Consider the following 12,585-nt stretch of genomic DNA (forward strand, 5'->3'; position numbering starts at 1 on the left):
AAACTAAAAATTAGTAAATTTTATTTGCAGGTCCCCGTGGATGTAGGGTACAATTGTATCTGAACCACATTAAAATTTGTGTCTCGTTTATTTCTGTTTTTACGAACTGCTTCACGAACTGTTGCAACACTTCACGCAACAGTAACGAAAAACTGAATCTGACACAAATAATTTATATCTGCACGAAATAAATTCTAACAATTGGCATCAAGAGCCTGTCACTAGATACACTTAGTGAGATTTTGGGATTTAATTTTTTTATTTTTTTGTGCAGATATGAATAATCATCGTGAAGGCGCATTCCTACCACCTGTCTTGGGTGAATTGAACTACTCTGATTGGAAAATAAGGATGAAGATGTTCATCAAATCTATTGATGAATGGGCCTGGCGCGCGATTCTAATTGGTTGGACACCTCCTACCTCAATGAATGAGTCATACGAAATCATTCAAACACCAAAAGAGAAGTGGAGTGATGAAAAAAATTTTAGGTTCACAAGACACTACAAAAATATGTTTATATTGCGAATTTTTAATTAAATAACACACACACACACACACACACACACACACACACACACACACATATATATATATATATATATATATATATATATATATATATATATATATATATATATATATATATATATATATATATATATATATATATATATATATATATATATATATATATATATATATATATATATATATATATATATATATATATATATATATTATCATAATTCAAGCATGACAAAAAAATCTAAATTATTCTAATAGTATATTGCACTTAATGGTATTTATGGCACCGTCTCATATTATTTTTTAGAGACTTTGATATAAAAAAAATCAAAGATCGGATAAGTAAATATTCATAAATTTTATTTAAAATATTATAAGTTTTAATCATTTTATTTTATATTTTTATATTAAATATGATATACATCTATAATTTATATAAAATTATGGAGAATAAAAAAAAATTAAGGATTAAACACATATTTACAAAATCTTTGGGGGGTCAAAAGTAATATTCAAAAAATATAATGTCAAAATAGTTAAAAAAAAAAAAATCTTCGGGGTTCAATTGCCCCCATCCCCTTAGAGCAACTCCAATGGAGTTATTAAATGAGTTATCAAATCTCTTAATTACCATTTGACTCCTAAAATTTAAAACTTTTGTTCTCCAAAGGGGTTATTAAAATGAGTTTGTATTTTGATATTTCACCTCTTTGAATCTAAAAATACTTCCTGCAGATTGAGTTATCAAAAAAATAACCACCTAACTAACCAATCACAAATTGACATGTGGCAATTATATATAAAATTATCAAAAAACTTCCAATTGGTAATAAAATTTAATTACCATGGTTGGAGTAGATGAGTTTTAAATGTATTTTAGAATATTATCATAAATATCAAATGAGCATTTGATAATCCAATTTTGATATTTAGCATTAGAGTTGCTCTTAGAAGTGCCGCCACTGTCCGCGTGGATAATTGCTGCCAAATTCAACAATCTCCTTCTTAGCAATTACTTTAGTGGAGAATTTTTTTTTTGATGATCAAACAATCCATTAAATTACGAGAGAAAAAAGTCTACAATGGAATAAGGCAATCACAAAAACAAGTAGAATGAATTATATCAACATAAACAAAATCATTCCAATTAATAGAAAAAGTCCACTTGGCAAGGCGGTGGGCTGAAAAGGCATTCCGAGGGCAAAGTTTGAACTTCCATTTCGGCCAGATAAACCAATATCTTCAAATCTCCTCAATGAGGACCTTGGTAGACCAATGGGAGGGAGCTGAGCGATCATTGATGCTCAAAGTGGCAGTGAGACAGTCTGCTTCGAAGATAATAATGACGCAGAACGGAAGCACGGTAAAGAATTAATTTCTACGAAATAATCCTATAAAATATGATAACTCTGGATTTAATCCACCGGATAATTGAGAGAAAACACAAATTTTTTATTAATAATGAAAAGATGAAAAATAAACCCTAGAGCAACTATTTATACTAAAGAAAACGAAAAACCTAATCAAACTAGAAAAACGAGAAAATTACCAATAAAGGCAAAAAAACGAAATAACTCCTAAACCTAATAGAATACCGAAAGTTGGAAACAACCCAACTTGCGGAATTCAAATCCGATTTTTCTAGAATTAATTATGAATTATTTAAAATTTTCCTAAAATAGCAAAACGTCGTTTTGAAGGCCTAAACGACCTCGAAACGTCAAAATCCATCGCACATCACAGTGCTGTGAGTTTGACTCCCCTCGTCGTTCCGGTTCGGAAAAACTTGGCCCCACCCAATTCCGACTCCGCCACCTCTGCATCAGATAACATGTAGGACCTTATGCGCTTCTTGTTGTCCTAAAAACTAATAGGTGTCAGAAAATGCGATCAAGTTGATAGTGCATTCAAAACACACGCACCCACATCAATTGTTTGTGGGTGGCCTATACCCGAACCTCAGCCACATTGACAGTTGCTGTCAAACTAAGGTTAACAAAAAATATATATATATGTAGATATAAATTTATAAGTTTGAAATTCTAAAGTTTTCTTAGTCGTTACATGGGAGGAATGAGTTGTCAACTTAAAAAACCTTAATCATTAGACTTAAGAAAAGCTTTACCAACTTTGGTCTTGAGTTGCAATCCAGCGGATTATCGGAAGTGGGTGTTTTATTTTTTGTTGGAAAAAAAGTATCAATTTTTCAAATTACTTTAATCCGAGTTAACTAGACACCTGTCGATTTGCTGGTTTAACATGGTTTATTTTATGTTTATATTCAATGGTATATATATATATATATATATATATATATATGTGTGTGTGTGTTCGCAGTGACGAAACAAGAATTTTATGTGTGGCATGATCAAATATGCATTAAGTTATGTTCGGTTGGTACTAATAAGTGTAATTCACTAAATGTTATGGAGTCGCAATATAAATATTGATAAAATCTAAAATGACTCAAGAATAAAAAAAAATGAATCTTCAATAAAATCCAATCCTTTGTAGGAACTACCTGTAATAACGAACTTGCAAAATTGCTTTGCTTATCATAGTATGTTTGAATCTATTTGGAGTTATTTGTTTGCTATATGATATCACATATTTTGCAATCGTAGTACATGGACGACCGTCCATTTTTTTGTGGAACTAACTATAAATGGCCTCGCTCGTATGTCGTGGTGAGGTAAACGAACTTTCTCGATTTTTCTAAGGCTTTCTTTGATCATTCTCATTAGTTTGGGCTTCATGTTTTGCCCGTATTATTCTATTTTTTATAGTTTTTTTTTGCAGTTGCAATGTTAGCCATTTTTAGAGTTGTAACGTATTGCCTTAGACTCTTTATGTAATTATTAGTTTTTGATCTATAGACAGGTTGAGAGTCGAGCCCAACCCCGACCCTGAACGGGTGTTCATTCGTAAAAAAAAAAAAAAAAAAAAGATTTATCTATTTTTGCTTTTTTTTTTTTTTAATGAACAATGTTTGCAATAGATTGCATATGGAAGTTGGGTCTCAAAAATAGATCTTGGCCCAAGAATTCTATCAAGCCCGCAAGTTTTTTTAAATATTTTTCCTGTGTCGGCTGATTTTCCCATTTGTCGTCAAGAAACTTCCCAACTTTTTATGAACATATTATATTATACTAGCGGTTAAAAAGTTGTTCAAACCAACAATTATTAATTTGAAAATATTACAGTCAATTAATCATCATTCGTTGATAACATTTAAAAATGAAAACATAATAATACATAACAATAAAATTTAATTAAAAATACGAAATATGCCATCAGAGTTTCATATGTTGCCTAGCATTTCTTTCTTTATATACAAAGATTTTTTGTCTCTTCGATGTTCGACAATACCCTTAAATTTGAAAAATCAATCATTATCCGAATAAACTAAATCGTCGTTCTGATGTCAAAAAATAATTATCAGTGATAACATTATACAACTTTAGGGTAATTTATTTGTATAATTGAGTTCGATGAGGTCCATTACATAATTTTGCAATAAATTTAGATAATAGTTCATTTGTTTCTACAATTGTGGCCGGTTAACCCGAAATGTAAATATTACACTAATGGGATGTTAAACAAAGCCAAACAATTTAATTTATGATGATTTTTCTCATACTCGAACGAGATCTAAGTGAATTGTAATCTGTGATGGAACATAGTTGTTAGAATCCTTTGGATTCTGACTTTGCAAGGAAACGTGTAAAAGAGTTGTAGCACAAGTCTAGATATGCCGTGATATAAGAAGGGGAGTTTCCTTGTGTTTTAATTCTTTTTAATTTGTCATTAATTGATTAATATTAGGAATTATCTTTATACAAAGAGTTTTCTTATTTTACAACTTATTCTCATACGTGAATAAAAATCCTAACCTAATGGATTTTATTTCCTTGGTGTTTTAATAGTTAAGGGAATTAGTTTTTAGATAAGGAATGATTAGTTGTATTTTCCTATACAACTCTTTTTAACGTGAATAACAGATCTAATTAGATTTGTATTCTCTTGTGCAGGAAGAATTATGAACGTATAAAGAGGACTTCAAGCATCGTTATCTGTATGCGTTTTATTGGAGAGAAAAAATATTATTTTTCTGCTCTTATTTTTGCTGCTCCCGGAACGTCTTTGATCGAGAGAAATTTTTCATAGAAAATATTTTTTCTCTCGTTTTTATTGTTCCATCGTGATACGTGATTTTCATAGAAAATATACCGGCTTTAAGGCTTTGTGGTGAAGACACCAAGATTCAAGGAGTATCACAAGTTTGCTTCTTCTATACAAAAAGAAGATCGGTTCTTCGGGAGAGGGGCTTAAACAGATCTCGGGAGGAGATCGATCCGCCGACTGAGGGATTCAGCGTTGAAGGGAGTTCAACCGTGCGGAGCAAGGGACGTGCTGCAAATTGAAGATTTATAATTCAGCGTAGTATACAAGAACGGCGTCAACAAAGAGGGAGTCTTTGTATTTTGATTAAGTCCTATTATTGTATTCGTAAAACTAAAAATTAGTAAATTTTATTTGCAGGTCCCCGTGGATGTAAGGTACAATTGTATCTGAACCACATTAAAATTTGTGTCTCGTTTATTTCTGTTTTTACGAACTGCTTCACGAACTGTTGCAACACTTCACGCAACAGTAACGAAAAACTGAATCTGACACAAATAATTTATATCTGCACGAAATAAATTCTAACAATTGGCATCAAGAGCCTGTCACTAGATACACTTAGTGAGATTTTGGGATTTAATTTTTTTATTTTTTTGTGCAGATATGAATAATCATCGTGAAGGCGCATTCCTACCACCTGTCTTGGGTGAATTGAACTACTCTGATTGGAAAATAAGGATGAAGATGTTCATCAAATCTATTGATGAATGGGCCTGGCGCGCGATTCTAATTGGTTGGACACCTCCTACCTCAATGAATGAGTCATACGAAATCATTCAAACACCAAAAGAGAAGTGGAGTGATGAAGAAGTACGAAAAGCAGATTATAATTCCAAGGCAACCAATGCTATCTTGAGTTGTATCGATGAAGAACAATTCAAATTGATATCAATGTGCAAATCAGCAAAGGAGGCATGGGATGTTCTACAAGAGACCTACGAAGGAACCACTCAGATAAGCGAGTGCAAAGACACTGTCGCTGAAACTGATGCAACAGTTGGACAAACTGTTCAGACAGAACTTAGGTATGATAAGTTGCATTCAATATCTGATAAAAGAATAACTCCGTTAAATCTTGCAGGTGATGATTGGGATTCAGAAAACAACAGCGATGATGACGCGTCATTCTTGGAAGAATTAAAGGAGTGCTATGAAAGGATGTACGAAAAATTTCTTCAGGTATGCGAGTCGAATAAATTCTTAGAAAAAGAGAAGCTTGTCCTAATTGAGGAAAACAAAGTATTGAAGGTAAGAATTTCTACTCTTGAACAAAATGTTATTTCTGCTAGTAGAGAAACAGATAGCTTGAAGGCTAAATTTGCTAAAACCCAAGATTCTATTTCAAAATTAAATACAGGTAAGGTAAACTTGAATGAAATTTTGAGAACAAATCAGCCGAACTATGGTCATCTAGGTGTAAGGGGTAATAAACTATCTGATGATGCTTTGAAACAGAAAGAAGATCCAATAGGAAAAATCAATTTTGTTAAACAATGCACTGTTTCACAGAATGTTGCGACAGTTGCGCCAAAACAGTCATTTCAAAGAAAACGTTTTGTGCCTATTTGTCATTTTTGTCATGTTGCTGGTCATATACGACCCAGATGTTTTAAGTACTTGAAAATGGTTAAAAGAATAATGGCCTGCTCACCACTTTCCGCTAAAATTGATCACACTTTTGTGTCGTCTCAAAAACCCAAGATAAAGGTTGATTTAGTGAATAAAACTCAACAAAAAATCTGGGTAAAGAAGTCTGATCTTAATTGTTTACCTGCCATTACTTCTTTAAAATCGTGTGATGATAGTACTAACTGTTCCAACAGTTCTGTTGACAAAATTGGATTGGGGCATAAGAAACTTGATCTTCTGAATTTTGATAATTTGAGTGCGAAAAATAATTCGATGAATCCTATTCAGCATTCAAGAACTAAGCTTACTGATATTTGTCATCATTTCATAAGGGGCTTGGTTGAAAAGGGGGTTGTCTCAATTGATTATGTTGCAACGGAGAATGAATTAACTGATGCTTTTGCAAAAACCCTTGATGCACAGAGATTTGATTCCTTGCGAAAATCGCTGGGAATTTATGGTGTTTAATCTGATGCAGTTGCATGAACTGTTGCAACTGTCTGTGTGTCCAGACTTGCAACTTTTAGTGGTAGGACACTTCATATGTTTTTGCATCTCATATAGGACCTGCATTAAGCATACTGCATATGATTGAGACAAATGTGAGTTTGATACTTCGTGTTCTTCTAAATTTTGTGGGGGTAGAACTTCACCAATTCCCAAAATGATTACTTAAAAGGCTCCAACTTATTTATTTCTCTGAATAGTCTTGTCATGGTTGGATGTTTTTATAGGGAAAAGCTGCCTCTTTTAATGAGTGAAAGCTACTCTTGAACTACTGTTATTAATATATATATATATCTACAACCATTTGGTCAGTGAATAGTTCGAAGCCTTTTTGAGTCGAGCCAGTAAATCACGTGGCCGAAAGCTCGCTACAAGGCTCAATTAGAAAGCCCAGGGAACTACACATTGCACGGCCAATATAAATTATATATATGGTCAGTGAATAGTTCGAAGCCTAGTTGAGTCGAGCCAGTAAACCACTTGACCGAACACTTACTACAAAGCTCAATTAGAAAGCCCAGGGGACTACACATTGCACGACCAACATAATCTCGTTCCTTTTAATTGCTCTGTTTTTCATGGGAAAAAGCTACCATTAGACGTGTGTGTACGCTACCTAATAAGAGCATCTTTGTGTTTGACTTGGGATTATTAAGTTTATTGGTTGCATTGGCAGTCGTATTTTTGGGGATTGCGCTTATCGTGAATGTGAAGATAAATCCCATATGTTTTGTTTGTCCATGCAGTATCCTATTCACATATGTCTCTTCACTCATGTCTATTTCTCATGTTTACTTTTTGTACTGCATTAGGCATTATTTAAAATAAAAAAAAAAAAAAAAAAAGAGAGAGAGAGAGACGGGATTTTTGTTTATGTGCCGGTTAAATTTGATTTTTTTTGTTGCAACCGGATCGATTGGGCTTACTCCTCACATTTCCACGTTTCTTATGAAGTTTGGCAAAGTCTGTAGTCTTTGTTATTTAATGTTGGATTTGATATCACTATCCTTTGATTTTCGCATTGCAATTATCGTGTGGTATTGAGTTTGTGAGTTTGTGATTTTCTGTGCACGTTATGTATAGTGATTCTTCTCACTTCCTTCCAAGATTCTCTCTTCGTTTTGATCTTTTTGTTAAGTGTTTGAACAGCTTGCTTGAATCATCAAGATCATTAGTCCATGTTGAGTTATCTCTGCATGGTGATTGCCCAGAAAGGGGGAAAAAAGAACAGTAACGATGGCATGAACACAGGGAGAGTTTCGACAACTGTTGCGACAGTGCATCAGACAGTTGCTGGAACAGTGCAGGAATGCAGGGGGAGTTCCGACAACTGTTGCTACAGTGCATCAGACAGTTGCAGGCAGAAATATAGGACAAATAATAAGCATTGTGCAGAGAAGTTGTTTCTGCTACTGCATATCCTTTTATCTCGTGCTTATCTGAACGAATTATCTGCCTTTATTTTGGAACTATGGTTTATTTATGGTTTACACTATCTGCTGAACTGTTTGATAAACTGTTGCAACAGTTTATATGTGCAGATGTTATTCTGAATTTGCTAACCCTTGTTCATGCAGGTATCATATATTTAGGGGGAGTAAATATTCTGACCAATCAATGCCAAAGGGGGAGAGTGTTAGAATCTCGGTGGGATTCTAAGTCCACAACACCAAGTGGAATTCTATGGAGATGTGTATTAATATGAGGAACATATTTTCCTTAGTTATCTCATTAGATAATTTGAGAAGAAATAAAGAATCTCTCCATATTAATCACCTGAACGTGTCAAGAAGGAATTCCATTTTTTATTATTATTGTGGTAATTGTCATTAATTGGTTTCCTTGTTTAATTTCTCCAGAGCTTCACAAGAATATAGAAGGAGGAGCTAATGCCGACGTTATTTGCTGAGTCTCTTATCACGTGGATAATTTACCACGTTGTCATCCACCGCCTTCCAAGTCTATCAAGCCAAGTAAGCAAAGGGGAAGAATGAATGCATTTACAAGAGGAGCTGCCTAAGGATCATTCACAGAGGGAGATACAAATGCAGGGGGAGCTGACTCCGCTGTGAACCACCTGCCGAAGGCACTACTGCTGGAACAGTTGCTGAAACTGTGGCACTTGCTATTGCAGCAGTTGATGCCACTCTTGTTGTTGGATGTTCCTTTAATGCTGAGGATGATCCTTCGTTTTATTGTGGCACTTGCTGGAACAGTTGCTGAAACTGTGGCACTTGCTATTGCAGCAGTTGATGCCACTCTTGTTGCTGGATGTTCCTTTAATGCTGAGGATGATCCTTCGTTTTATTGCTTCCGTCTATCATTTGATTGTTTTCTTTTCAGGTTATTTTACTCAGGGGGAGAAAATGATTATAATCAATAAACGACAAAGGGGGAGATTGTTAGAATCCTTTGGATTCTGACTTTGCAAGGAAACGTGTAAAAGAGTTGTAGCACAAGTCTAGATATGCCGTGATATAAGAAGGGGAGTTTCCTTGTGTTTTAATTCTTTTTAATTTGTCATTAATTGATTAATATTAGGAATTATCTTTATACAAAGAGTTTTCTTATTTTACAACTTATTCTCATACGTGAATAAAAATCCTAACCTAATGGATTTTATTTCCTTGGTGTTTTAATAGTTAAGGGAATTAGTTTTTAGATAAGGAATGATTAGTTGTATTTTCCTATACAACTCTTTTTAACGTGAATAACAGATCTAATTAGATTTGTATTCTCTTGTGCAGTAAGAATTATGAACGTATAAAGAGGACTTCAAGCATCGTTATCTGTATGCGTTTTATTGGAGAGAAAAAATATTATTTTTCTGCTCTTATTTTTGCTGCTCCCGGAACGTCTTTGATCGAGAGAAATTTTTCATAGAAAATATTTTTCCTTTCGTTTTTATTGTTCCATCGTGATACGTGATTTTCATAGAAAATATACCGGCTTTAAGGCTTTGTGGTGAAGACACCAAGATTCAAGGAGTATCACAAGTTTGCTTCTTCTATACAAAAAGAAGATCGGTTCTTCGGGAGAGGGGCTTAAACAGATCTCGGGAGGAGATCGATCCGCCGACTGAGGGATTCAGCGTTAAAGGGAGTTCAACCGTGCGGAGCAAGGGACGTGCTGCAAATTGAAGATTTATAATTCAGCGTAGTATACAAGAACGGCGTCAACAAAGAGGGAGTCTTTGTATTTTGATTAAGTCCTATTATTGTATTCGTAAAACTAAAAATTAGTAAATTTTATTTGCAGGTCCCCGTGGATGTAGGGTACAATTGTATCTGAACCACATTAAAATTTGTGTCTCGTTTATTTCTGTTTTTACGAACTGCTTCACGAACTGTTGCAACACTTCACGCAACAGTAACGAAAAACTGAATCTGACACAAATAATTTATATCTGCACGAAATAAATTCTAACAATAGTTGATGAAATTTATGTTTTTTTTTTATGTTGAAAATTGAAATTTAAGTAATCCTTTCTTGAAATGGGGGGTAAATTTGATTTGGTGTACATTTGCTTAATTAGTAAAACTAGTGTTAATGAGCTAGGTCGTTGGTTGTCGTTATTTTCTTGCTCATTTAATCGATTTATAGTGGTGAAAATAAAATCGTATTGATTCTCATAAAAAAAGATAAAATCGTTTAGCTCACTAGATACTCGCTTCGAACTCAACTAGTCGTGTAGCTCTCGTTATATACTAGCTTCGAATTCTACTCGTCGAAAAGTTTGTTTGAACCCGTTTGGTTCCTCTCCGATCCATTAAAGAATGAAAATTATCAACTTAGTAGAGGGCAATAATGTAATATGGAAAATGTCAAACGGTTAAATTCGTTAAGTGTTAGCTAGTATATCAAATTTGAAGAGAAGGTATATATCCATAATTTTCTAAAGTAGAAAGGGTTTAACTGTAATTACATTAAATTGGATATTGATTCCTATTAGTTACTCTTTAATTTCATATATATTCTAGTCCATTTGTTTAAGACCTTGTAATTTGTATTAAGTAGGTTTTTATTTCTCATTTTTTAAGATTACATATATATATATATATATATATATATATATATATATATATATATATATATATAATTTCTTGTGTTTTTTTTTTCTTTTTAATAGTAAATTAGCTAGATGAAATACAACTCAGTTGATTTTGACATGAAATTAGGAGCAAAACTAGAGTGAAAAAAAAAAAAACTCCCAAAGGTCATCCAAATCAAATCACTCTGTGTTGTACTCCAACTGTATACATACATATATATATATTTTTTAAAAGCTTTAATTAAATTAAACTAATTAATCTCCATCAAGAATTTCACCACTGGTAAGTGTTAAGTGTTGAATTTAAGCCCTCCAGCCCAGAAAAATCCATAATCACATATATCTGGCTGTATCCTCACAACTCCACTACTGGTTTCAACTTCATCACTAAAATCTCCAACTTACATAACCTAATTCTAACTTCCATATATATAAATGGATACCCTAATCATGCAATCGCAATACCAGAAACCGAAACCGAAACCGAAACCGAAAACCAAAACAATTAATATACCATGTCTCAGTCTCCCGGCGGAGGCAGTAGCAGCAGTGTTTCTCCGGCATCCGACGGCGGCCGCCGTTGTCGCAGCCCGTCAGTGTACCGGGGCGTGAGGAGGAGAAAGAGCAGCGGGAAATGGGTTTCCGAAATTCGGGAGCCCAGAACCCCGAACAGGATATGGCTGGGCACTTTCCCCACCCCGGAGATGGCGGCCGCCGCCTACGACGTGGCGGCGCTCGCTCTCAAGGGGGGTGAAGCCCAGCTCAACTTTCCCAACTCAGCTTCTTCTCTCCCTGTCCCCGCTTCCACCTCGCCGCGGGACATTCAGGCCGCGGCCGCAAGTGCCGCCGCGGCCGCTGGTGCCGCGGTGGACGCCTTTCGGGCACAACCGCCTGAAGTTCCGGTTAGCTTGGATAATAATATTGATGTTATTGATCATGGGTTTGTGGACGAGGATTTGATATTTGATTTGCCGAACGTTCTTGCGAACATGGCCGAAGGGTTGCTAATTAGCCCTCCGCGAAGTATTAATTACGGATTTGCTGATCATGATAATAATGTTGATCATGGAAGTTATAATATGGAGGATGCAGGGTATTATCTCTGGAATTATCAATAATTAAATTCATCAAGATAATAATTATTGATTAAAAATAAATCAGTAAAATAAGAAATTAGTGTGTGTGTGTGTGTGGAATGAGTGTGTTACATGATGTATCTAATGTAATAACATATATATATATATATATATATATATATATATATATATATATATATATATATATATATATATATATATATATATGTAATATGTTGCTTGTAAATTAAGGATTTAATGCATGCTTAAGGGTTTGCCTTGCATTTATAATTTGTGTGTTAAGTAAGATATATGTATGCAGGCAGTTAAACCTAATTGTTTGATAGATTCACAAACACGTTTCGACAAGTAACCTCAAAATGCAGCAAAGGCAATGTGTGTGTGTGTGGGGAAAGAGAATATAAGCATATTTTACCCATTTTTTTAAAATTCCTTAAACATTTTGGAGTTACAATATTAGTCTTTAATCATGCCACTTTTTAATGGAAATGGTCCGCGTTTACTTTTCAATTAAGTTCGGTGGAAAATGGCATATGTCTCTCACGTACCTTCAATTTACAGCACCACATGAAAATGGACTTTTAACTA

The 12,585-nt window shown here is 34.1% G+C and overlaps 1 protein-coding gene across 1 annotated transcript; it reads left to right on the forward strand.

The window, feature by feature from the left end:
• The first annotated feature begins 11,330 nt into the window (after positions 1-11,330).
• LOC105960456 (ethylene-responsive transcription factor ERF024) lies at positions 11,331-12,110 on the forward strand. Its single transcript, XM_012984628.2, has one exon. The coding sequence runs from the start codon at positions 11,416-11,418 to the stop codon at positions 12,016-12,018; it is 603 nt and encodes a 200-aa protein (XP_012840082.2). The 5' UTR covers positions 11,331-11,415; the 3' UTR covers positions 12,019-12,110.
• The last annotated feature ends 475 nt before the right edge of the window (positions 12,111-12,585 follow it).

The sequence above is a fragment of the Erythranthe guttata genome, chromosome 10 (assembly GCF_056151865.1).
Source record: "Erythranthe guttata isolate IM_541 chromosome 10, IM_541, whole genome shotgun sequence".
In the NCBI taxonomy this organism is placed as follows: Eukaryota; Viridiplantae; Streptophyta; class Magnoliopsida; order Lamiales; family Phrymaceae; genus Erythranthe; species Erythranthe guttata.

Excerpts from the sequence above, each read along its gene's own strand:
- LOC105960456 (XM_012984628.2), top strand. The coding sequence starts at position 11,416 with ATGTCTCAGTCTCCCGGCGGAGGCAGTAGCAGCAGTGTTTCTCCGGCA.